We start from the raw sequence: 26,823 nt of genomic DNA, 5'->3' as shown, positions 1-26,823 counted from the left end.
GGAGGGAGAAGAGACCAGCGCCGGGCAGCGTTCAAGGAGGAGGAGGGAGGGGGAGCAGGGAGTCGCAGCAGCGCTATTTGATTGGTAGTAAGCGCCGCTGCAGCATCCCCCTCTCCTTCTGTATTGGCTGCCCGGCACTGCTATGGATGCTGGGATGCGGTTCCTTCATCCCAGCAGCGCCAGGCAGCCAATACGGAAGGAGAAGGGGATGCTGCAGCGGCGCTTACTACCAATCAAATAGCGCTGCTGCAGCTCCCTGCTCCCCCTCCCTCCTCCTCCTTCTCACCTCACTGCCTGCACCGAGAGGGAGATGCCAGCACGAGGAGCCTGTCAGCGGGGAGAAGGTAAGTATATCCCTCCCTCTCTCTCTCTCTCTCTCTCTCTCAGAGGGACACCGTCTGCCGCAATGTGTAAAAAGGGGGCCTGGCTGCCGCAATGTGTAAAAAGGGGTCCTGGCTGCCGCAATGTATAAAAAGGGGGCCCGGCTGACGCAATGTGTAAAAAGGGGGCCCGGCTGCCGCAATGTGTAAAAAGGGGTCCCGGCTGCCGCAATGTGTAAAAAGGGGTCCCGGCTGCCGCAATGTGTAAAATAAGATTTTACTTACCGATAAATCTATTTCTCGTAGTCCGTAGTGGATGCTGGGGACTCCGTCAGGACCATGGGGTATAGCGGCTCCGCAGGAGACAGGGCACAAAAATAAAGCTTTAGGATCAGGTGGTGTGCACTGGCTCCTCCCCCTATGACCCTCCTCCAAGCCTCAGTTAGGATACTGTGCCCGGACGAGCGTACACAATAAGGAAAGATAATGAATCCCGGGTAAGACTCATACCAGCCACACCAATCACACCGTACAACTTGTGATCTGAACCCAGTTAACAGTATGACAAACGTAGGAGCCTCTGAACAGACGGCTCACAACAATAACAACCCGATTTTTTTGTAACAATAACTATGTACAAGTATTGCAGACAATCCGCACTTGGGATGGGCGCCCAGCATCCACTACGGACTACGAGAAATAGATTTATCGGTAAGTAAAATCTTATTTTCTCTGACGTCCTAAGTGGATGCTGGGGACTCCGTCAGGACCATGGGGATTATACCAAAGCTCCCAAACGGGCGGGAGAGTGCGGATGACTCTGCAGCACCGAATGAGAGAACTCCAGGTCCTCTTTAGCCAGGGTATCAAATTTGTAGAATTTTACAAACGTGTTCTCCCCCGACCACGTAGCTGCTCGGCAGAGTTGTAATGCCGAGACCCCCCGGGCAGCCGCCCAGGATGAGTCCACTTTCCTTGTGGAATGGGCCTTGACAGATTTTGGTTGTGGCAAGCCTGCCACAGAATGTGCAAGTTGAATTGTGCTACAAATCCAACGAGCAATCGTCTGCTTAGAAGCAGGAGCACCCAGCTTGTTGGGTGCATACAATATAAACAGCGAGTCAGACTTTCTGACTCCAGCCGTTCTTGAAATATATATTTTCAATGCCCGGACCACGTCCAACAACTTGGAATCCTCCAAATCGTTAGTAGCCGCAGGCACCACAATAGGCTGGTTCAGGTGAAACGCTGACACCACCTTAGGCAGAAAATGAGGACGCGTCCGCAGTTCTGCCCTGTCCGAATGGACAATCAGATATGGGCTTTTATAGGATAAAGCCGCCAATTCTGACACTCTCCTGGCTGAAGCCAGGGCCAGTAGCATGGTTACTTTCCATGTAAGATATTTCAAATCCGCCGATTTGAGTGGCTCAAACCAATGGGATTTGAGAAAATCCAAAACTACATTAAGGTCCCACGGAGCCACTGGGGGCACAACCGGGGGCTGTATATGTAGTACTCCTTTTACAAAAGTCTGGACTTCAGGAACTGAAGCCAATTCTTTCTGGAAAAAAATCGACAGGGACGAAATTTGAACCTTAATGGACCCCAATTTGAGGCCCATAGACAATCCTGTTTGCAGGAAATGTAGGAATCGACCCAATTGAAATTCCTCCGTGGGGGCCTTCCTGGCCTCACACCACGCAACATATTTTCTCCAAATGCGGTGATAATGTTGTGCAGTCACCTCCTTCCTGGCTTTTACCAGTGTAGGAATGACCTCTTCCGGAATGCCTTTTTCCCTTAGAATTCGGCGTTCAACCGCCACGCCGTCAAACGCAGCCGCGGTAAGTCTTGGAATAGACACGGTCCCTGCTGAAGCAGGTCCCGTCTTAGAGGTAGAGGCCACGGATCCTCCGTGAGCATCTCTTGAAGTTCCGGGTACCAAGTTCTTCTTGGCCAATCCGGAGCCACGAGTATCGTTCTTACTCCCCTTTGCCGTATAATTCTCAGTACTTTTGGTATGAGAGGCAGAGGAGGGAACACATACACTGACTGGAACACCCACGGTGTTACCAGAGCGTCCACAGCTATTGCCTGAGGGTCTCTTGACCTGGCGCAATACCTGTCCAGTTTTTTGTTGAGGCGGGACGCCATCATATCCACCTTTGGTTTTTCCCAACGGTTCACAATCATGTGGAAGACTTCTGGATGAAGTCCCCACTCTCCCGGGTGTAGATCGTGTCTGCTGAGGAAGTCTGCTTCCCAGTTGTCCACTCCCGGAATGAACACTGCTGACAGTGCTATCACATGATCTTCCGCCCAGCGAAGAATCCTTGCAGCTTCTGCCATTGCTGTCCTGCTTCTTGTGCCGCCCTGTCTGTTTACGTGGGCGACTGCCGTGATGTTGTCCGACTGGATCAACACCGGCTGACCCTGAAGCAGGGGTTTTGCCAGACTTAGAGCATTGTAAATCGCTCTTAGCTCCAGTATATTTATGTGAAAAGACATCTCCAGGCTTGACCATACTCCCTGGAAGTTTCTTCCCTGTGTGACCGCTCCCCAGCCTCTCAGACTGGCATCCGTGGTCACCAGGACCCAGTCCTGTATGCCGAATCTGCGGCCCTCTAACAGATGAGCACTCTGCAACCACCACAGAAGAGACACCCTTGTCCGTGGTGATAAGGTTATCCGCTGGTGCATCTGCAGATGCGATCCGGACCATTTGTCCAACAGATCCCACTGAAAAGTTTGTGCGTGGAATCTGCCGAATGGAATCGCTTCGTAAGAAGCCACCATCTTTCCCAGGACTCTTGTGCATTGATGCACAGACACTTTTCCTGGTTTTAGGAGGTTCCTGACAAGTTTGGATAACTCCTTGGCTTTCTCCTCCGGAAGAAACACCTTTTTCTGAACCGTGTCCAGAATCATTCCCAGGAACAGCAGACGTGTTGTCGGTGTCAACTGAGATTTTGGAAAATTCAGAATCCACCCGTGTTGTTGCAGCACTAATTGGGTTAGTGCTACTCCGTCCTCCAGCTGTTCTCTGGACCTTGCCCTTATCAGGAGATCGTCCTAGTAAGGGATAATTAATACGCCTCTTCTTCGAAGAAGAATCATCATTTCGGCCATTACCTTGGTAAAGACCCGAGGTGCCGTGGACAATCCAAACGGCAGCGTCTGAAACTGATAATGACAGTTTTGCACCACGAACCTGAGGTACCCTTGATGTGAAGGGCAAATTGGGACATGCAGGTAAGCATCCTTTATGTCCAGGGACACCATAAAGTCCCCTTCTTCCAGATTCGCTATCACTGCTCTGAGTGACTCCATCTTGAATTTGAATTTCTGTATGTACAGGTTCAAAGATTTCAGATTTAGAATAGGTCTTACCGAGCCGTCCGGCTTCGGTACCACAAATAGCGTGGAGTAATACCCTTTTCCTTGTTGTAGGAGGGGTACCTTGACTATCACCTGCTGAGAAAACAGCTTGTGAATGGCTTCCAATACCGTCGCCCTGTCTGAGGGAGACGTTGGCAAAGCAGACTTTAGGAACCGGCGAGGGGGAGACTTCTCGAATTCCAACCTGTAACCCTGAGATACTACCTGCAGGATCCAGGGGTCCACCTGTGAGCAAGCCCACTGTGCGCTGAAATTCTTGAGTCGACCCCCCACCGCTCCTGAGTCAGCTTGTAAAGCCCCAGCGTCATGCTGAGGGCTTTGCAGAACCCTGGGAGGGCTTCTGTTCCTGGGCAGGGGCAGCTTGCTGTCCTCTCTTACCCCTTCCTCTGCCCCGGGGCAGATATGACTGTCCTTTTGCCCGCTTGTTCTTATAGGACCGAAAGGACTGCGGCTGAAAAGACGGTGTCTTTTTCTGTTGGGAGGGGGTCTGAAGTAAAAAGGTGGATTTTCCGGCAGTTGCCGTGGCCACCAGATCCGATAGACCGACGCCAAATAATTCCTCCCCTTTATACGGCAATACTTCCATATGTCGTTTAGAATCCGCATCACCTGACCACTGTCGCGTCCATAAACTTCTTCTGGCAGATATGGACATCGCATTTACTCTCGATGCCAGAGTGCAAATATCCCTCTGAGCATCTCGCATATAAAGAAAAGCATCCTTTATTGCTCTATAGTCAATAAAATACTGTCCCTATCCAGGGTATCAATATTTTCAGTCAGGGAATCCGACCAGACCACCCCAGCACTGCACATCCAGGCTGAGGCGATGGCTGGTCGCAGTATAACACCAGTATGTGTGTATATACTTTTTAGGGTAGTTTCCAGCCTCCTATCAGCTGGATCCTTGAGGGCGGCCGTATCAGGAGACGGTAACGCCACTTGTTTTGATAAGCGTGTGAGCGCCTTATCCACCCTAGGGGGTGTTTCCCAGCGCGCCCTAACCTCTGGCGGGAAAGGGTATAATGCCAATAACTTTTTTGAAATTAGCACTTTTCTATCTGGGTTAACCCACGCTTCATCACATACATCATTCAATTCCTCTGATTCAGGAAAAACTACAGGTAGTTTTTTCACCCCCCACATAATACCCCTTTTTGTGGTACTTGCAGTATCAGAGATATGCAAAGCCTCCTTCATTGCCGTGATCATATAACGTGTGGCCCTACTTGAAAATACGTTTGTTTCTTCACCGTCGACACTAGATTCAGTGTCCGTGTCTGGGTCTGTGTCGACCGACTGAGGTAAAGGGCGTTTTACAGCCCCTGACGGTGTCTGAGACGCCTGGGCAGGTACCAACTGGTTTTCCGGCCGTCTCATGTCGTCAACTGATTTTTGTAATGTGCTGACATTATCACGTAATTCCATAAACAAAGCCATCCATTCCGGTGTCGACTCCCTGGGGGGTGACATCACCATTATCGGCAATTGCTCTGCCTCCACACCAACATCGTCCTCATACATGTCGACACACACGTACCGACACACAGCAGACACACAGGGAATGCTCTTATCGAAGACAGGACCCCACTAGCCCTTTGGGGAGACAGAGGGAGAGTTTGCCAGCACACACCCAAGCACTATAATATATATGGGAACAACCTTATATAAGTGTTGTATCCTTATAGCAGCTTAAATATATAAAATATCGCCAAAAAAAGTGCCCCCCCTCTCTGTTTTACCCTGTTTCTGTAGTGCAGTGCAGGGGAGAGTCCTGGGAGCCTTCCTCACAGCGGAGCTGAGCAGGAAAATGGCGCTGTGTGCTGAGGAGAATAAGCCCCGCCACCTATTCCGGCGTGCTTTTCTCCCGGAGTTTGAGATATCTGGCATGGGTTTAATACATCCATATAGCCTCAAGGGCTATATGTGATGTATTTTTTAGCCATAAAAGGTATTATACATTGCTGCCCAGGGCGCCCCCAGCAGCGCCCTGCACCCACCGTGACCTATGGTGTGAAGTGTGTGACAACAATGGCGCACAGCTGCAGTGCTGTGCGCTACCTTCATGAAGACTGAAAAGCCTTCTGCCGCCGGTTTCTGGACCTTCAATCTTCAGCATCTGCAAGGGGGGTCGGCGGCGCGGCTCCGGGACGAACCCCAGGGTGAGACCTGTGTTCCGACTCCCTCTGGAGCTAATGGTGTCCAGTAGCCTAAGAATCCAATCCATCCTGCACGCAGGTGAGTTCACTTCTCTCCCCTAAGTCCCTCGATGCAGTGAGCCTGTTGCCAGCAGGACTCACTGAACATAAAAAACCTAAAAACTTTTTCTAAGCAGCTCCTTAAGAGAGCCACCTAGATTGCACCCTGCTCGGACGGGCACAAAAACCTAACTGAGGCTTGGAGGAGGGTCATAGGGGGAGGAGCCAGTGCACACCACCTGATCCTAAAGCTTTATTTTTGTGCCCTGTCTCCTGCGGAGCCGCTATACCCCATGGTCCTGACGGAGTCCCCAGCATCCACTTAGGACGTCAGAGAAAATGGGGTACTGGCTGCCGCAATGTGTAAAAAGGGGGCCTGGCTGCCGCAATGTGTAAAAAGGGGGCCTGGCTGCCGCAATGTGTAAAATGGGGTCCTGGCTGCCGCAATGTGTAAAGAGGGGGCCTGGCTGCCGCAATGTGTAAAAAGGGGTCCTGGCTGCCGCAATGTGTAAAAAGGGGTCCTGGCTGCCGCAATGTGTAAAAAGGGGGACTGGCTGCCGTAATGTGTAAAAAGGGGGACTGGCTGCCGCAATGTGTAAAGAGGGGGACTGGCTGCCGCAATGTGTAAAGAGGGGGCCTGGCTGCCGCAATGTGTAAAAGGGGGTCCTGGCTGCCGCAATGTGTAAAAAGGGGGACTGGCTGCCGCAATGTGTAAAGAGGGGGACTGGCTGCCGCAATGTGTAAAGAGGGGGCCTGGCTGCCGCAATGTGTAAAAAGGGGGACTGGCTGCCGCAATGTGTAAAAAGGGGGACTGTCTGCTGTAATGTGTAAAAAGGGGGACGCTGTCTGTTGTAATGTATAAAGGGGGCTCTACCTGGTGTAGTGGCGCTACTGTGCAGCATAATTTGAATAATGTAGACTACTGTGCACCGTAGTATGAATTGCTATTATTTTGTGGCCACGCCCCTTCCCCGTGAAGCCACGCCCCTATAAATTTTGGGCGCGCCTACGGCGCGCACTGCCACTGTCTTACATTGGGGGGGGGGGGGGGGGGGGGGGGCGCCACTGTCATTTCTTGCACACAGCGCTAAAATGCCTAGTTACGGCACTGCCACAAACATTGTGGAATAGTAACCCCGTCCTTGTTGAAGGAGGGGCACCTTGACTATCACCTGCTGGGAATACAGCTTGTGTATTGCCTCTAACACTAACACTGAGTTGTAGGCAAGGCAGATTTGAGTAAACGGCGGGGGGGAGACGTCTCGAATTCCAGCTTGTACCCCTGAGATACTACTTGAAGGATCCAGGGATCCACCCGTGAGCGAGCCCACTGATTGCTGAAGTTTTTGAGACGGGCCCCCACTGTACCTTGCTCCGCCTGTGGAGCCCCAGCGTCATGCGGCGGACTTGGAGGAAGCGGGGGAGGACTTTTGCTCCTGGGAACTGGCTGTATGCTGCAGCTTTTTCCCTCTACCTCTGCCTCTAGGCAGAAAGGACGCGTCTTTAACCCGCTTGCCCTTATGGGGCCGAAAGGACTGTACCTGATAATACAGTGCTTTCTTTGGCTGTGAGGGAACATGGGGTAAAAATGCTGACTTCCCAGCTGTTGCTGTGGAAACGAGGTCCGAGAGACCATCCCCGAACAACTCCTCACCCTTATAAGGCAAAACTTCCATGTGCCTTTTAGAATCTGCATCACCTGTCCACTGCCGAGTCCATAACCCTCTCCTGGCAGAAATGGACATTGCACTTATTTTAGATGCCAGCCGGCAAATATCCCTCTGTGCATCTCTCATGTATAAGACTGCGTCTTTAATATGCTCTACGGTTAGCAATATAGTGTCCCTGTCTAGGGTATCAATATTTTCCGACAGGGAATCTGACCGCGCAGCTGCAGCACTGCACATCCATGCTGAAGCAATAGCTGGTCTCAGTATAATACCTGTGTGTGTATATACAGACTTCAGGATAGCCTCCTGCTTCCTATCAGCAGGCTCCTTTAGGGCGGCCGTATCCGGAGACGGTAGTGCCACCTTCTTTGACAAGCGTGTGAGCGCTTTATCCACCCTAGGGGATGTTTCCCAACGTGACCTATCCTCTGGCGGGAAAGGGTACGCCATTAGTAACCTTTTAGAAATTACCAGTTTCTTATCGGGGGATGCCCACGCTTCTTCACACACTTCATTTAATTCCTCAGATGGGGGAAAAACTACTGGTAGTTTTTTCTCTCCAAACATAATACCCTTTTTTGTGGTTCCTAGGGTAACATCAGAAATGTGCAACACATTTTTCATTGCCTCAATCATGTAACGTGTGGCCCTATTGGAAGTTACATTAGTCTCATCGTCATCGACACTGGAGTCAGTATCCGTGTCGACATCTGTGTCTGCCATCTGAGGTAGCGGGCGTTTTAGAGCCCCTGATGGCTTTTGAGACGCCTGGGCAGGCACAGGCTGAGAAGCCGGCTGTCCCATATTTGGTATGTCGTCAAACCTTTTATGTAAGGAGTTGACACTTTCACGTAAGTCCTTCCACAAGTCCATCCACTCAGGTGTCGGCCCCGCAGGGGGTGACATCACATTTATCAGCATCTGCTCCGCCTCCACATAAGCCTCCTCATCAAACATGTCGACACAGCCGTACCGACACACCGCACACACACAGGGAATGCTCTGACAGAGGACAGGACCCCACAAAGCCCTTTGGGGAGACAGAGAGAGAGTATGCCAGCACACACCAGAGCGCTATATAACACAGGGATGAACACTATAACCGAGTGATTTTCCCTTATAGCTGCTTATATATATACTGCTGCGCCTAAATTTAGTGCCCCCCTCTCTTTTTTACCCTTTGTAGTCTTGAAACTGCAGGGGAGAGCCTGGGAGCGATCCTTCCAGCGGAGCTGTGAGGGAAAAATGGCGCCAGTGTGCCGAGGAAGATAGCCCCGCCCCTTTTTCGGCGGACTTTCTCCCGCTTTTTTATGGATCTCTGGCAGGGGTATTTTTCACATATATAGCCTCTAGGACTATATATTGTGATTTTTTTTGCCAGCCAAGGTGTTAATATTGCTGCTCAGGGCGCCCCCCCCAGCGCACTGCACCCATCAGTGACCGGAGTGTGAGGTGTGCATGAGGAGCAATGGCGCACAGCTGCAGTGCGCTACCTTGTTGAAGTCCGAAGTCTTCTGCCGCCGATTTTCAGGACCATCTTCTTGCTTCTGGCTCTGTAAGGGGGACGGCGGCGCGGCTCCGGGACCGGACGATCGAGGTCGGGTCCTGTATTCGATCCCTCTGGAGCTAATGGTGTCCAGTAGCCTAAGAAGCCCAAGCTAGCTGCAAGCAGGTAGGTTCGCTTCTTCTCCCCTTAGTCCCTCGTAGCAGTGAGTCTGTTGCCAGCAGATCTCACTGAAAATAAAAAACCTAAAATATACTTTCTTTTCTAGGAGCTCAGGAGAGCCCCTAGTGTGCATCCAGCTCAGCCGGGCACAAGATTCTAACTGAAGTCTGGAGGAGGGTCATAGAGGGAGGAGCCAGTGCACACCAGCTAGACCTAAAGCTTTCTTTTAGTTGTGCCCAGTCTCCTGCGGAGCCGCTATTCCCCATGGTCCTTACGGAGTCCCAGCATCCACTTAGGACGTCAGAGAAAGTAAAATAAGTTAAACCAGTGGTTCTCAAACTCGGTCCTCAGGACCCCACACGGTTCACATTTTCCAGGTCACCCAGCAGGTGCACTATGTATCACCAACTGTGACATTTTGTAAATCTACAGGTGACCTGCAAAACATGGACCGTGTGGGGTCCTGAGGACCGAGTTTGAGAACCTGTGAGTTAAACTGTAAAATGAAGTGCCTGGTTATTGGAACTATATAAAGTGATATATTTATATTCCTGAATTCATCTATATCTAAATATAATATAATAGACAATATTCAGGATGCTAGTTGAGATACCAAAATACAGTGAGAGACCAGTGGGAAACAGCAAACACTACCCAGAAAGTTTTGCAGCAGCGTGTCCACTCATAGATGAAAGTAGGCGGTTGCAAGTGTCAGTGGTAGAGCATGTGTGGAACGAGCAGTTCTAGGCAATGGTGGACCATCGGAGCCAAATAGTGGTACAGGTTGAGTATCCCATATCCAAATATCCGAAATACGGAATATTCCGAAATACGGACTTTTTGAGTGAGAATGAGATAGTGAAACTTTTGTTTTTTGATGGCTCAATGTACACAAACTTTGTTTAATACACACAGTTATTAAAAATATTGTATTAAATGACCTTCAGGCTGTGTGTATAAGGTGTATATGAAACATAAATGAATTGTGTGAATGTAGATACACTTTGCTTAATGCCCAAAGTTATAAAAAATATTGGCTAAAATTATCTTCAGGCTGTGTGTATAAGGTGTATATGAAACATAAATGCATTCTGTGCTTAGATTTAGGTCCCATCGCCATGATATATCATTATGGTATTCAATTATTCCAAAATATGGAAAAATCCGATATCCAAAATACTTCTGGTCCCAAGCATTTTGGATAAGGGATACTCAACCTGTAGTGAGTTACCTGCCCACTACACAGTGGGAGTTGTCATTAACAGGCAATTACTGACAGTGATTGAGAATCCCTAGGGGTGGAACTCACCCATGTTAGGTTATGTAATGTTTGGGAATACATCCACCATTTATTGAGACAATTAGCACAAGATAAAATGTTCAGGAGGACATACGCTGAGTGGCGTTCAGTTATTAAGCATCTGGACACCCGCGTATATATGGCGTACATTCCGACTCATTCAGATTAAACGTTAAGGCAAGTAGCCAATATATATGTAATTAATTATCTATTTACTTTGGTGTAACAGCTAATCATTAATAAAATGGGTTTATGGACATGGATAAATATTTACTGTCCTCAAAGTCACATTACATATGTAATATCTGGGTGGGCCCGGCAGGATGTTTGGTTGCTGGAAGTAAAATAGTCCACAAAAGAAGAAAGTAACACAAGTAATGAGCGCTGTTTATGGGTGTTGATTGTTGTCAAGTTTACTGACAGCAAAATAGGGCAACTTGCTATCCATGATACACTGTAACAAAGGGGCTGTATGGAATTAGATAGGCATTTCACTGGTGCGTGTTATGGCCACAAATGTAACCTGAGTAGAAGAATATTTTAAATGGGTAGTGGGCCCAATGCTGGTCACTTTGGCATTTATTGGCTGCTTAGCTAGGATGTACCTGATTTCAGATTGTTGCACATATAATGTGATGTCACAGAGAATGCAACCTATCCATTCTCTAGGAGCCAGCGACATCACTGAGAATGCAGTCTATCCATTCTCTAGGAGCCAGTGACATCATTGAGAATGCAGCCTATCCATTCTCTAGGAGCCAGTGACATCGCTGAGAATGCAGCCTATCCATTCTCTAGGAGCTAGTGACATCACTAAGAATGCAGCCTATCCATTCTCTAGGAGCCAGTGGTGTCACTGGTTCCTAGTGAATGGATAGTCTGCATACTAAGTGATGTCACTGGTTCCTAGTGAATGGTTAGGCTGCATTTCAGTGATGTCACTGGTTCCTAGTGACTGGATAGGCTGCATTTCAGTGATGTCACTGGTTCCTAGTGACTGGGTAGGCTGTATTCTCAGTGATGTCACTATTTCCTAGTGAATGAATAGGATGCACTCTCAGTGATGTCACTGGTTCCTAGACTGGATAGGCTGCACTCTCAGTGATGTTACTGGTTCCTAGACTGGATAGGCTGCACGCTCAGTGATGTCACTGGTTCCTAGACTGGATAGGCTGCACTCTCAGTGATGTCACTGGTTCCTAGACTGGATAGGCTGCACTCTCAGTGATGTCACTGGTTCCTAGACTGGATAGGCTGCACTCTCAGTGATGTCACTGGTTCCTAGACTGGATAGGCTGCACTCTCGGTGATGTCACTGGTTCCTAGACTGGATAGGCTGCACTCTCAGTGATGTCACTGGTTCCTAGACTGGATAGGCTGCAGTCTCAGTGATGTCACTGGTTCCTAGACTGGATAGGCTGCACTCTCAGTGATGTCACTGGTTCCTAGACTGGATAGGCTGCACTCTCAGTGATGTCACTGGTTCCTAGACTGGATAGGCTGCACTCTCAGTGATGTCACTGGTTCCTAGACTAGATAGGCTGCACTCTGTGATGTCACTGGTTCCTAGACTGGATAGGCTGCACTCTCAGTGATGTCACTGGTTCCTAGACTGGATAGGCTGCACTCTCAGTGATGTCACTGGTTCCTAGTGACTGGACAGGCTGCACTCTCAATGATGTCACTGGTTCCTAGACTGGATAGGCTGCATTCTCAGTGATGTCGCTGGTTCCTAGACTGGATAGGCTGCATTCTCAGTGATGTCGCTGGTTCCTAGACTGGATAGGCTGCATTCTCAGTGATGTCACTGGTTCCTAGACTGGATAGGCTGCACTCTCAGTGATGTCACTGGTTCCTAGACTGGATAGGCTGCACTCTCAGTGATGTCACTGGTTCCTAGACTGGATAGGCTGTGCTGTGTGAGCAATTGCTCCCCTCTTTTTAATACCATGCTGAATAGTTATAATTTGTGCAGCCTGTATTGAGTAAAAACATAAATAACCGCTCCTACAATAGCCTCCTAATGTGCTTGTATATATAGCAGTGCTGTATCCGTGTAACCCATAGAAATGAATCAGAACCACACACAACAAAGCAGCAATAACTCACTTAGATAAGGTGACAGGGCCGGGCAACTTTTTAAATCCTTTTTGGTGGTATCTTCCACAACAACTGGGATTGCTTTGTCTTCAGTCTTCTCATCACATGACTGACGCCCCCAAAAATAATCAGCTGCAAACTTGTATCTTGGGGAGCTGTGTGTTCTGTCCCTCAGGTAAAAGCTGGCCCAGCTAACCAGTATTAAGCACACAGCGACTAACAGCAAAAACTTGATCTTGCAGAACAGGTTTCCTGCAGCATTGCTTATTCCCATTGTTGGATCCTGCCTGATAGGAACAAGTCACACGACCAAACACTGCGCAGAGCAGAAATGGGAGAGTAGTGTTGTGTCGGTCACGTCCTCTCATCCTCCTCCCGCATAGGCGAAGCCTCAGCAATCCATCCGTGTGCGGGAGTCACGGCTTATGCCCATCACACAGGAAAACGGACCTGGGGAGGAGAGAGGTGCACTTTATCAGTGGCGTAATGGTTTCTTCAGTGTAACATCCATACAGAAAATGGAAACTGCCTTGGCAATAAATATATTTTTCCAATAACACAGTGTACAATGATAAGAACGTAGAGACAAAGAACATGTGAGCATACCCTATGTATAAATCATGTAAAGAACATATGCCCAGGCAAAGAATAAAATGTGCCAAACACAAACCTAGTCCAGAAATAAAATTCCCAAAGTGAAATGAATAGAAAACCTAAAGTAAGATAACATTGCTGTGCAGACCAGGAGACCCCCAATAATGATACAGGAGGGTAATTATCTACTAGGCGTACCGAGTACCATGATGTAGATGAAAAGCACTGGATAAGCAAGCGTTGTGTCTAGTGTGACCAATCCCGGGATCGGGATCCTGGCCTAAAATTGGCTGGGATTCAATCCGGGGATTGGAGCTTCCAGTCCCGGGGTTTTCAGTATTGGCCACCACTTTATTTTTTCTATGTCGGGTAGCGTTGAGTGTCCCCAGGGGGCTCAGGTGCTGCCCGGCTCCCCCTGCTCAGCTCCCCCTCGCCCCGGCTGTGCGCACTGCACAGCATGACGTGAAGTCAGAGGTCACGCTGCGCAGCCAGCTGCCCACCCGTCGGACTTCACAGATGCCCTGCCATCAGACGTCACAGCAAGTGGCCCGCCCTCCCTCCCGTCCAGATTAAGGCGAGTTATCTGGGCTGGTCAGGGCATGAAGGGGGGGGGGGGGGAAGGAGAGGACATTGAAAAACAGCCAATCCCGGGTATCCCAGGACTGATCATTTTTCAATCCCGATTCCCAGGATTTAAAAAAATGGCCCGGGATTGGCCACCCTAGTTGTGTCTGCAACGGGAGTATAGCTATGTAACTTTCCAAGACATTAAAAAAAAGTTTGTGACGTTAGATTCTTTAGCCAAAGAAGATTCCAGTCAATCCATCCTAAACAAATAAAATCATTTTTCCTTAAAAAGAGAGAAAGGAGGCATTCCCGGCTGAATCCACACTAGCAGTGTGGTCTTTTCAGCGGCTGCACTCAGATCAAGTTGGAGCTTCCGACGGCCACGTGACATCCGCAGGTCCTGAAGCAGAATCTCCAATATGACCCATTTGGAAGTAAAGGATGGAAAATTGACCAAATGCTTCAAAGCAGCCTGTGAAGCCAAAACGCTCTATCTAAAGGGCAAGACCATAAACAATTATACAGACCTCCATTATCCTCACCACAACGAGGAGGAAGAGCCCATTAAAAATCCCGATGTTCTATATTTAACAACAGCTCCCTATAAAAAGCTTGCAGGCAGGGAGGTGAGGAAAGGAGTCAGCAAGGTCTCTCAGCATACTGTCTACTGTTACATTCGGGAAACACTGCAACCACTTAGGCAGGCCTGACTGGATTTTAGTATAATCTAGGTTATCACGGAGGAAAGTATAATGAAGGCAAATAGCTTTATATCTGGGACAAAAGAGTGTTCCAGAGGATTATCCCAATACAACTATGAGAAATTACGAACAACATGACCAATGTTGAACCTGAAAATATGCAAAGGGATAGGGAGCTAGAACCTCCTACCTGTCACCAGCCTGATGGAACGCGAGGGGCTGTTTATTAGGTTTATAAATCAGGCGTCCAATAGACTTCATAGCCTCTCTGACCACAAAAGGGAGGGATTAGAGGCCAAGTCCCACTGGAAGTCTGGATAGCAAAAGAAGGGAAAAAAGGAGAGTTATGGTAGACTTACCATTGTTATTTCTCTTTCTGCGAAGTACACAGGGTTCCACGGGTAAACATCTGGGGTGTAAAGTAGATCTTGATCCAGAGGCACCAACAGGTAAAGCTTTAGCTGTCCCAGGATGCATAGGGGCCTCCTCCATAACACCGCCTCCAGGCACTGAAAGCTCAATTTTGATAAACAGTCCAATGCAGGAGCAGGCAAGAGAGAAGGCAGATGTTAGTCACATAAGAACAAATTCTCACGACAGGAGAAGGTACCAGTGGCTGATGCCATACAAACCCAAAGAAGTTAGGTGCATCCGGGAGAGCACCCTGTGGAACCCTGTGTACTTTCCAACAGACCGAGTAGAATGGGCCTTAATCACAGCAGGAGCTGGGAGTCCATATTGCACATATGCATGTGCAATCACCATTCTAATCTGCTTGTTCGCATGCCAGCCACATTTTTGGAAACCAAACTGGACAAAGAGGACATCCGACCGCCTAATAGAGGCAGTCCTATCATCAAAGACAAGGAGAGCCCTTACCACATCCAAAGAATGTTGTTTAGTTGACAAGTCCGAAGAGATAAAGGCCGGAACCACAATCTCTTGGTTAAGGTGAAATGATGACACCACCTTAGGCAAATAACCAGGACGAGTCCGTAGAACTGCCCGGTCATGGTGAAAAATCAGAAAGGGTGGAAGACAGGACAGAGCGTCTAAGTCCGACACCCGCCTTGCAGAGGCAATAGCCAACAAGAACAGGACCTTGGCCGTTATTTAAAGGTCCACCGATTCAAGATGTTCAAATGGAGACTCTTGCAGGGCTTTCAGCACAACAGATAGATCCCATGGAGCCACTGGGGGGACATAGGGAGGCTGAATACGCAAATCCCCCTAAGTGAATGTATGCACATCAGGTATAGCGGCAATCTTGCATTGAAACCAAACCAAACCGACAAGGCAGATATGTGAACCTTGAGGGAGGCCAGATGAAGACCTAAGTCCAAGCCTCTTTGTAGAAAAGCCAGAATTCTGGAAGTCAAATCTACCAGTGTCATATTTCATATCAGCACCCCAGGTGAAATACGCATGCCAAACTCTGTAAATGGGCCTTCAGCATTGTTTGAATAACCGCCTCAGTAAATCCTTTGGCCCTCAAGAGTGATGCTTCAAGAGCCACGCCGTCAAAGCCAGTCTGGCCAGGTCCGGGTAGAGACAAGGGCCCTGTACGAGAAGGTAATGATGCGGAGGAAGCAGAAAGGGGACGCTCTGACGACAGACCCCACAGGAAGACTTCGGAATGAAGGTTCCACTCTCTCTCCGGAGTGAACGTCCTGGTGACTGAAAAAAATCCGCTTCCCAGTTCAGGACGTCCGGAATGAACACCGCCGATATGGCTGGTAGATGTCGTTCCACCCAACAAAGGATTTTGGACACTTCCAACATTGCCATGCGGCTTCAAGTGCCTCTCTGATGGTTTAAGTATGTCACCGTGGTGGCGTTGTCTGACTGTACCTGAACAGGCCTGTTCCGTACCAGAGGCAGGGCGAGTGTCAGTGCATTGAACACAGCTCCAGAATGTTTATCGGAAGGAGTGATTTCTCCTTAGTCCAACTACCTTGAAACGAGGGCGCTCCAAAACCGCTGCCCAGCCCCTCAGACTGGCGTCCGTTGTTAGAAGGACCCAGTTGGGGATCCAGAATGGATGTCTCCTGCACAATTGCTGGTCCTGAAGCCACCAGGACAGCGACAGACGAACCTCCGCAGTCAACGAGACCATCTGGTATCTGATCTGATGAGGTAGGCCGTCCCACTTTGATAGGATCAACCGTTGCAAAGGGCGAGAGTGAAATTGAGTGTACACCACCATGTCGAAGGACAACACCATCAGGCCAAGTACTTGCATCGCCAAGTGTATAGATACTCTGGGATAATGAAGGAAGCGCTTTATACTTTCCTGGAGTTTCAGGATCTTGTCTGGAAACAGGAACAGTCTCTGACAGTGTGTGTCCAAGAGTACCCCTAGGTGCACCACGCTTTGAGCTGGGACCAGCGAGGACTTCTTCCAATTTATTAGCCATCCATGGGCTAGCAGGAAATTCACAGTCAGTTGCAGATGACTGAGGATGACTTTGTGAGAATTTGACAGAATCAGAAGGTCATCAGAAAGGGTGGAAGACAGGACAGAGCACCTAATTCCGACACCCGTCTTGCAGAGGCAATAGCCAACAAGAACAGGACCGTATTTAAGGTCCACCGATTCAAGAGGTTCAAATGGAGACTCTGCAGGGCTTTCAGCACAACAGATAGATCCCATGGAGCCACTGGGGGGACATAGGGAGACTGAATACGCAAATCCCCCTATGTCCCCCCAGTGGGGGGTCCCATCTCCAAGATCTCATTATGGTATGGTTGTTGTCTTTCCTTGTGAACTCTGCGATCGGCAGCCACATTAGTTAGTATGCTGACCCTCTGAAGATGCTTAGCGGAAGGATCAGCAGATGTTTCAGTTGCTCCCAAAACCAAAGCCGTGTCATTTTCTATACACATCGCCAGAATGCGCGCCACTCTGACTTGCCACTAGAACGGCAAGTAGATACTTTGGTGTTTTCAGTGCATTGACTGTGTTTCATTTTGTTGCATTTATATCTAGTATATAGATGTGGGCAGAGGCGGAGCTGCCATTGGTGCAGCAGGTGCATTGCATCAGGGCCCCTGGGGACTGAGGGGCCCACTGCTGCCCAAACCAGTAATGAGTATGTCCCTGGGCCACCGCACAACTGGTAGACAATTGGCATTGCAGGTATATCAGGAGGAAGTCCACGCGTCAAATTGCTTCCAGTGGGGGATCCCATCTCCAAGATCTCATTATGGTATGCAAATAATCCCCCAAAAAAATCTGGTTCCAAGCATTTAGAATATGGGAGACCAGTATTGTATAATATCTATAGTGCAGTGAGATAATGTGCCAATCAGAGTAAAATACAAAAATAACAAAGCCCACAGAGAAACTGGAAGGGAGAAAATATAATATATACACATACATCTCGCACTCAAAGAGATATTAACGAGGCAGGGACCTACCTAAGAGATTAATTCTAACAGTAAATTGTTCCAGAAAACATTACTAGTTGATTATTTTATCCAGACCCCCTGGTCTCACTTCCAAGTCTGTAAATGCATTGAATTTCAAACTGTAGAACTCCAATCTACAATTCTGGTTGGAGGAGAAGCATGGCCAATCAGAATGCAAGAGAGTTTGCAGGATGGTTCATCTTTACCAAGTGCTCTCCCACTGGTTGATAACTTATGCAAGTTTTTTTTTAAACCTTGGGATGAGAGAACAGACTGCTGGGGCCGTATATGTAATGCCGCCTGAGTTCAGCAGCTGTGCGGGATGCCGGCCCAACTCAGACGTTTTTTTAAAGGGGCAATCACTTACAAACCATGGTTTTGTGATTCCCGCACAGACGCCGAACTCGGCATTACATCCGGCCCCTGGTGAACATTGTTCTGGCAAGTGAGACGTTTAATGTATTTTACACAGCCAAATAGTTCAGTAGAGATGTGTCCTCATACATCTAGCCTCAATACGACATGCAGCGCGAGATGCCTGGCGTGAGAGAGCCAGCAGGTCCCGTGCAACTCTGCTAACGTCCGACATCTTTCATTGCTGAAAATGCATCTTAGTCGCAATACAATGCAACTAGCACGCACCAGGAGACTGTGCTGATTAATGTATGACACTTGTATATTGTGTGTGAGTCTGTGTACGGAGCACAACCGAACTTGTATTGTTGAAGTTGTATAGAGACTCAGTTGCACACAGATATACAAGTGCCATATCAAATGAATCAGCACAGTCTACTCGTGCGCCCTTTTCGCATTGCATTGAGCATCTGCAGCTGTCGGGAACAGATAAGTCACCGCTGGACTACCAGGGAAGAGGTCATACCCAACCACTTTTTTGCAAGATGGTAAATGGAGGCCAGGAGACAATGTTTCACATATTCAGTAAAGAAGTGTCAATGTGCAACGGCAGTGATCGCACTCTGGAGGCTTTTGTGGAGTGTGCACGCGCACCCAGTAAGTCCCAGTGAGATGCTAAAAGCATCTCAGGGCTGCGATCGCCTCTGCTTGATTGACAGGCAGAGGTGGTCGCGGCGCGGGAGGGGGCGTGTCAACGGCATTAGAATGCTGTTGGTGAGGCGCGGTCCGAAGAACGCAGGCGTGTCCGGACTGTTGTGGGGGCGGGCCACGGCATCTGTGTGTAGCCACCTGCCAGCGCAGCTAAGTTGCGCAGGTAGCGAGCTACTTGGCGGGTGCAAAAGCAACGCCACCATGCAATGATTTCGCACCCGTGCCGGGGGGGGGGGGGGGGGGGGAGGGAGGGGGAGCAGGGCTTGACAAGTGGGGCGGACTAGCCCTGTGCTGGGTGTCTCCCCACGTCAGAGAAAATGATCGTAGATGTGCTAAATTTATCACACATCTACGATCAGCTCTGAATCACCCCCTCTGTTATCTATAAAATGCAGTTCTGCACTCCTGTATGAGTCAGTGTAACAGGGTGTTTATGGAGTAATGAAAGTTAGTCATCCCAGGCCATAAACTTTATCATAGTAGCATTTAATCACTGTTACTTATCTGTAAATATAATAACTATTCAACAAGATCATAAAAACTTTTTTTTTATAACTGAGGAGGGAAAGGCAAAAAAAAAAGTGAAAGGTAAAAATTTCTAAGGAATTTATTATTTTTCTTTATGAGATTTATTTTATACACAAAGGATAAAAATTGGATTTTTTACTCACCGTAAAAACCCATCCTCAAAGTGTTGGGGACACTCTATTACTCTGGGTTATTCACATGACCATTGCAGTCTGGCACTAAAACAGTTAACTGCTGACTCCCTCCCCTACATAACCCCTCTTACTTCCGGCAGCCCCTTTACTGCTGACTCCCTCCCCTACATAACCCCTCTTACTTCCGGCAGCCGCTTTACTGCTGACTCCCTCCCCTACGTAACCCCTCTTACTTCCAGCAGCCCTTTTACTGCTGACTCCCTCCACTACATAACCCGTCTTACATCCGGCAGCCTCTTTACTGCTGACTCCCTTCCCTACATAACCCCTCTTACTTCCGGCAGCCGCTTTACTGCTGACTCCCTCCCCTACGTAACCCCTCTTACTTCCAGCAGCCCTTTTACTGCTGACTCCCTCCACTACATAACCCGTCTTACATCCGGCAGCCTCTTTACTGCTGACTCCCTTCCCTACATAACCCCTCTTACTTCCGGTAGCCCCTTTACTGCTGACTCCCTCCCCTACATAACCCCTCTAACTTCCGGTAGCCCCTCAGTCTACATTTAGCAGAGCTGCCCGGACGAAGAATGAAAAGAACTAGGACTACATCAGGCAGACAGACAGAGAGACAGACAATCTACAATGATAATACGCAAAACTGGTATGAAAACCAGACAAACAGGAAGGGAGCTCAGCATACCTCAGATGGACATCGAGGAAGAGATTTTACTGCAAATAAAAAAAATACAATTTCCTCTATCATCTATCTGGGGGATTTCACAAAGTAAGCTAGTCAGGGAGTGGGAGCATCTGAACCAGCTGCTCGCAGAAACTTACCTCCAACATTGGCGTCACACGCTCCAAACGTATGGAAGCTGTAGAATCTAGTGAAGGTGTGTTCGGATGACCAGGATGCTGCCCTGCACCACTGCTCCACAGATACGCCATGCCGCACAGCCCAAAATGCCCCAACAGCACGAATCGAGTGTGCCCGAATGGCGTCTGGAACTGTCACATTTGATGACTGGCCGAAGTGACCCATCTAGTGCTAGATGCCTCAGAGGCTGGCCAACCTCATATTGGTGCATTCATTAAAACCAACAAAGAATCGTCGTAGAGAAGCCATACAATCCAGATAAACGCATAAAGCACGAACCACATCCAAATGGGTCAAGGATGTTGGAAGGACAATATCTTGGTTCATGTGAAATTTAAACACTACCTTCTGAAGAAATTATGGTTTTGTGCATAAAACCACCCTATCCGTATGAAATATGAGCAGAGGAGGCTTACAGGAGAGAGCAGCCAACTCAGAAACTCTTCTGACCGAAGAAGTAGCTAAAAAAAACACAAAATTTTAAGTTCGCTAACACAATTCCATAGATTCAAGTGGCTCAAAAGGAGCCTTCTGTAATGCTTCAAACACTAAATTTAAGTCCCAAGGAGGGCCCGGTGGGACGCAAGGTGGTTGCATATGAGAACACCCTGTAAGAAAGTTTGGACTTCTGGAATGTTATCCAATCACCTTTGAAAAAGGATAGACAGGGTTGATACCTGTCCCTTAAGAGAAGATATGCGAAGCACCATCCTGGTGATAGGGCAAAAATGGACAGACACAAAAAATCTATGGGTGCCACTTTTGATGCTCACATCAGGATATATGTAACTTCCACAATCGATGTTAGACCCGGGAAGAAACTGGTTTCCGGGTCTGGATCATGGTCTCTACAACTGGACGGGAAAACCCTTTCGCTCTCAGGATATTGGTTTCAAGAACCAAGCCGTCAAAGCCAACTGATGCAAATTGGGGTGTAGACATGGACCTTGATGAAGCAGATTCAGACGTAGAGGAAGGTGGAGTGGAACGTCGGCCATCATGTCCTGAAGAATGGTGAACCAGTATGGCGCTATGAGAATGACCGGCCGAGCTTCACAATAGGTCTGCTGAGTGACCCAAGGACGCATGGCCAGAGGCGGAAATAGGTATCCCAGGTGGAACATCCAAGTAAGCCACTGCTGTGGTACTGTCCGTCTCGATCTGCACCAGTAGGTCTTGCAGAAAGGACTAGGCCTGTACCAAGAACAAACGGGTAGCAGTTGATTTACAGACGAATACAATACCGGCGGTCATAGTCCCAACAGTAAAAATACCGACACGGTCAAAATATCAACATTTATTATGCAGACATGATCAAAATGCAGACATAGTCAGAATGCCAACATTTGAAATGTCAACATGCGTTTTTAAGGAATTTTTGCCCAAAAAACAGACTTGTTCATACTACACCATACCAGTAGGCCTGGAGGGGGAATATCATAGTATGCCGAGCACAGCGAGCTATGCAAGGGGACGTGGAACACTTAGACGGTGTCCATGTCGACGTAGAAAAAACACAGAAAAACCTCATGACGGTATTTTGACATGTTGGCATTTCAAATTTCGGTATTCTGACTATATCGGCATTTTTAGCAGGTTCTGCGCATAGTTATGGCCATAAGTAACGGCTTGCCCACTGCGTCCAGGTGACCTCATTAGTCAGGCAAGTCCCTAACATTTTGGGGGGGTACAAATCTAGGGCACGGGACACCCCAAAATGAAACAGCGGAGTGACCCCAGGGCAACACTAAAGTGAAGAAAATACATAGTGAAAAAGTGAAAATAGGTTAGCGAGAGAGGCTGCTGAAAGGAGCAGAGGTTAATCAGTGAGAGGTAACGAGGTGAGAAATAAAGTAGTGAGAGGTAAAGTAGTGAAAAGTAAAGGTAGGAAATTAGTTACAGTGAAACAAAACACACGATATGGATGTGGATTTCTGGGGTGTGGGTCCCCCTGGACTGTTGTGGCTGTTTTGCCTCAGGAGCAACACATATTAACACTTTTCATATTTACTTTCATCCCTATCGTGTGTTTTATTTCAATGTAACTCATTTCCCTTCACTTCTCACTACTTTACCTCTCACTACTTTATTTCTCACCTTGTTACCTCTCACTGATTTACCACTGCTGTTTTCAGCAGCCTCTCACTAACCTATTTTCACTTTTTAACTATATACTTTTTCACTTTAGTGTTGCCCTGAGGTCACTCAGCTGCTTCATTTTGGGGTATCCCGTTCCCTAGATTTGTACCCCCCAAAATGTTAGGGACTTGGCCGACTAATGAGGTTACCTGGACGCGGTGGGCAAGCCGTTACATAACTATGTGAAGAACCTCGCTCAAAATGCAACATTTTTTTGCAATGATTATTATTAATAAATTGGTAGTGTCTGAATTATGCTCCTGCAACCTTTTTCTTTGTATGCAGTACTACTGAAAGGTCTCCACAGGGTCGCACCTCTCATTACCGGTGTGCACCCCAGTACCCCTCCCCTGTATATCGGCATTTTGAACATGTCGGCATAATGAATGACGGTATTCTGACCATGTCGGCATTTTGACTGTAGGTCAATGGCTGTCGGAATTATGACCATCGGTATTGTGTCAGTAGGTAATCATACTGAACCCGGACAAACAAATCGCCCTCAACTCCAGAATGTTGATTGGAAGTGTGGATTCCTGAGCCGACCACTGCCATTGCAGATGCTTGTACTGCACCACCGTGCCCCAGCCTGTTAAGCCGGCATCTGTGGTGACAATCACTCAATTCCGTGACAGCAGGGAACCCCCTGGTCAAATTTGGGCTGTAGAGCCTCCAAAGAAGTGACTAACGAGTCTATGGTGACAGTCTTAACATCTGCCTGTCCAGTCGAACATCTGTTTTCAACCAACAATGGAGCAGTTGGTTTTACAGCGGCCTGGTATGAAATCTGAAAAACAGGACTGTTTTGAAGAATGCCACCATCATTTCCAGCACATGCATAGTCCTGGGAATGGAGACTTGTGAAAGTAACAAAACAGTTCTCACTCCTTACTGGATATCCTGAACCTTCTCTTGTGGGAGAAAAACCCTCTGACACAGAGTGTCGAAAAGAAGACCCAGAAACACCATCCTTTGCAAAGGACTTAGGTTGGATTTGGGAAAGTTTTCCATCCACCCGAAATTCTGGATTGGGTCCTGCATCAACTGAAGATGTTGCTTTAACAGGGTCACTGACGGAGCTTTGATCAGCAGATCATCCAGATAGGCTTTTGGGTACAAATGTTATACCCTAAGCAGAGAGATCATGCCATGACCTTTGTAAAGACTCTGGGCGCTGTTGACAGACCAAAAATCAGAGCTTGGAACTAAAAGTGCAAGTGACCCAAGGCAAATATCAGTAGATGATGATGTCCCTTCCAAATGGGTATATGTAGACAGGCATGCTTGAAGTCTACGGAAGCCAAATATTCTCCCTCTTCCATGGAGCTGAAGGTAAGGGTTTAACCACCTTAAATTGAGAACCGGACGGAAAGGAGCAACCTTGTTTGACCACTAAAAAAAAAAGATTTGAATAAAATCCCTGGCCTGCCACCATCTTTTGAAAGAGGGGAAGAGTGCCCCTGCAAGCTGTGCACCCCATAACACACACACACACACACACACACACACACTCCTCGTCACTTAAAGTAAGCGACAATCCGCAGCATCAGCGATCCTGTTTCCGGTTACCCGGGCACTCAGCACTGTGACGGTCCGGTCGCTGGCGTTGAAAAGCTGCAGCTGCCGGCGTATGCACATTACTAAGCTTCTGGTAAGCCTGCATGCCAGGTATAGCAGGAAACGTGAATTTGCAGCGCAATAGTGCCTTACCTTATCTTATCCCAATGGATGCCTCCTCGGATGCTAGGTCCGGTGGATACAGATCCCCAGTGACTGCTCACAGTTTGGTGACTTCTGCAGAGGCTAGGAGAGTGGGGTCTCGGGTACCAGCCTCTATTCTGTCCCCACAGTGTTAGTGCTTGCCGCCTGTAACCAGGGGCTAAGCCACCGACTTTAAAAAGAAAATGAACTCAAATAAAACTAAAAAGCTAAGTTTCTAACATTGTGCCTTCCTCCTCCTTCATGGGGAAAGGGGATGGCCACAGAACAGTACCAATTCCGATTACACCGCACAGTATTGTCCGTTATTCTCATTACACTGCATGGTATTGTCCGTTGTTCACATTACACCACTCAGTAGAGCCCCTTATACACGTTATACAACACATTAGAGCCGCTTATACACATTAGACCACAGTAGAGCAGCTTATACAGGTTATGCCACAGTAGAGCCACTTATACAGGTTATGCCACAGTAGAGCCCCCTATATACGTTACACAACACAGTAGAGCTGCTTATACACATTATACCACAGTAGAGTCGCTTATACATTTTACGCCACATTAGAGCAGCTTATACAGGTTATGCCACAGTAGAGCCACTTATACTTATAAAAGCTGCAGCTGCCGGCGTATGCACATTACCAAGCTTCTGGTAAGCCTGCATGCCAGGTATAGCAGGAAAAGGGAATTTGAAGCGCAATAGTGCCTTACCTTATCTTATCCCTATATACATTACACAACACAGTAGAGCTGCTTATACACATTATACCACAGTAGAGTCGCTTATACATGTTATACCACATTAGAGCAGCTTATACAGGTTATACCACAGTAGAGCCACTTACACAGGTTATGCCACAGTAGAGCCCCCTATACACGTTACACAACACAGTAGAGCTGCTTATACACATTATACCACAGTAGAGTCGCTTATACACGTTACACCACAGTAGAGACGCTTATACACGTTATACCACAGTAGAGACGCTTATACACGTTATACCACAGTAGAGCCACTTACACAGGTTATGCCACAGTAGAGCCCCCTATACACGTTACACAACACAGTAGAGCTGCTTATACACATTATACCACAGTAGAGACGCTTATACACGTTACACCACAGTAGAGACGCTTATACACATTACACCACAGTAGAGCCGCTTATACAAGTTACACCACAATAGAGCCACTTATACAAGTTATGCCACAGTAGAGCCGCAAATACAGGTTACTCTGCAGCTTCTAATGCAGTGAGATGTGCTGTAGCAGCAGCTAGGGCAGACAGAGGTGCTCCAGCATCAATGTAGAAAGAGGTGCTGTAGCAGCCAGGGCAGAGAGAGGTGGTGCAGCAGCCAAGGTATAAAGAGGTGCTGCAGCAGCTGAGACAGAGAGAGGTGATTCAACAGCTGGGGCAGAAAAAGGTGCTGCAGCAGCGTGGACAAAGACTGGTGTAGCAGGACAGAAGTAGCCTTGCTGCACAGCTACTAGCACACAGTGAGACATATAAAAGGGCAGCAGAGCTCTGGTATGTGCCGGCTGTCAGTGTCTCCTGCTGTTGCCTCTGGTCTGCCCTGTTCCCTACCTAGTCTCTGTGTCTGAGTCAGTGTGCGCCCCCTCTGCTCCTCCTCCTCTGCAGCTGCCTGTACAGTGGGCAGCGGTATAGCGGGCATAGGAGGGAGGGTTCAGGCAGCTGCGCGCCCTCTAACTTTTTCGGTGCCCGGAGCCTGAGCTCCCCCAGTGCCACCGTCGCTACACCCCTGGCTGTAACATAATCTACAGTATTCAATACAAAATCTCTAGACAAAGTCCAGCTGACACAAATAAATGGCTATATATCCATTGCGTATAACAAGAAATGGTGGCTTGCTTATGTGATGTCACACACTTGACTGGCCGAATTCCCAGCGTGCGTTCCACACTACTGCGCATGTCCCGCTCAATTCCTGTCCTCTGGCAGGAACTCATGCATTTAAGCTGTGCGTTCCAGCAAAACTGCACATGTGCAATTAATTTACTATGTTCAGCGCATGGTGCGGCCAACCAACAATGCTCTATGCCAGGGATGGGAAACCTTCGGCCCTCCAGCTGTTGTTGAACTACACATACCAGCATGCCTTGCTACAGTTTTGCTCTTTGGACATGCTAAAACTGTTGCAGGGCATGCTGGGATGTGTAGTTCAACAACAGCTGGAGGGCCGAAGGTTCCCCATCCTTGCTCTATGCTATAGCTATACACTACATGCTATGTGGCGCTATTATAAAGCCAGACTATGACAGTGGGGGTGTTTATTCCAACGGACCCCCGTGATCTCACAGGACCCCAAACATTTCACATTTAAAACCTCAATCTGCACATATCAATGGCAGCACATGTACCAATATGCATGTTAGACAGTTTGAGGCAGTGTGTCAGACTATAAATACAA

At 48.2% G+C, this 26,823-nt stretch overlaps 1 protein-coding gene across 6 annotated transcripts in view; it reads right to left on the bottom strand.

Annotated features, from left to right (window-relative positions):
• The window catches only part of LOC135050328 (beta-1,4-galactosyltransferase 4-like), a 285,428-nt gene that overhangs the window by 143,740 nt on the left and 114,865 nt on the right, over positions 1-26,823 (bottom strand). For all 6 annotated transcript variants that reach the window (XM_063956756.1, XM_063956761.1, XM_063956759.1 and 3 more), the window contains exon 2: positions 12,666-13,106. In XM_063956756.1, coding sequence (XP_063812826.1) covers positions 12,666-12,930 — 265 coding nt within the window. In that variant the 5' untranslated portion in view covers positions 12,931-13,106. The remainder of the gene's footprint in view (positions 1-12,665; positions 13,107-26,823) is intronic.

The sequence above is a fragment of the Pseudophryne corroboree genome, chromosome 2, assembly GCF_028390025.1.
Source record: "Pseudophryne corroboree isolate aPseCor3 chromosome 2, aPseCor3.hap2, whole genome shotgun sequence".
NCBI classification, from domain to species: Eukaryota; Metazoa; Chordata; class Amphibia; order Anura; family Myobatrachidae; genus Pseudophryne; species Pseudophryne corroboree.
The sequence above is the reverse complement of the archived record's forward strand: the minus strand, read 5'-3'. Positions and strand labels throughout refer to the sequence as shown.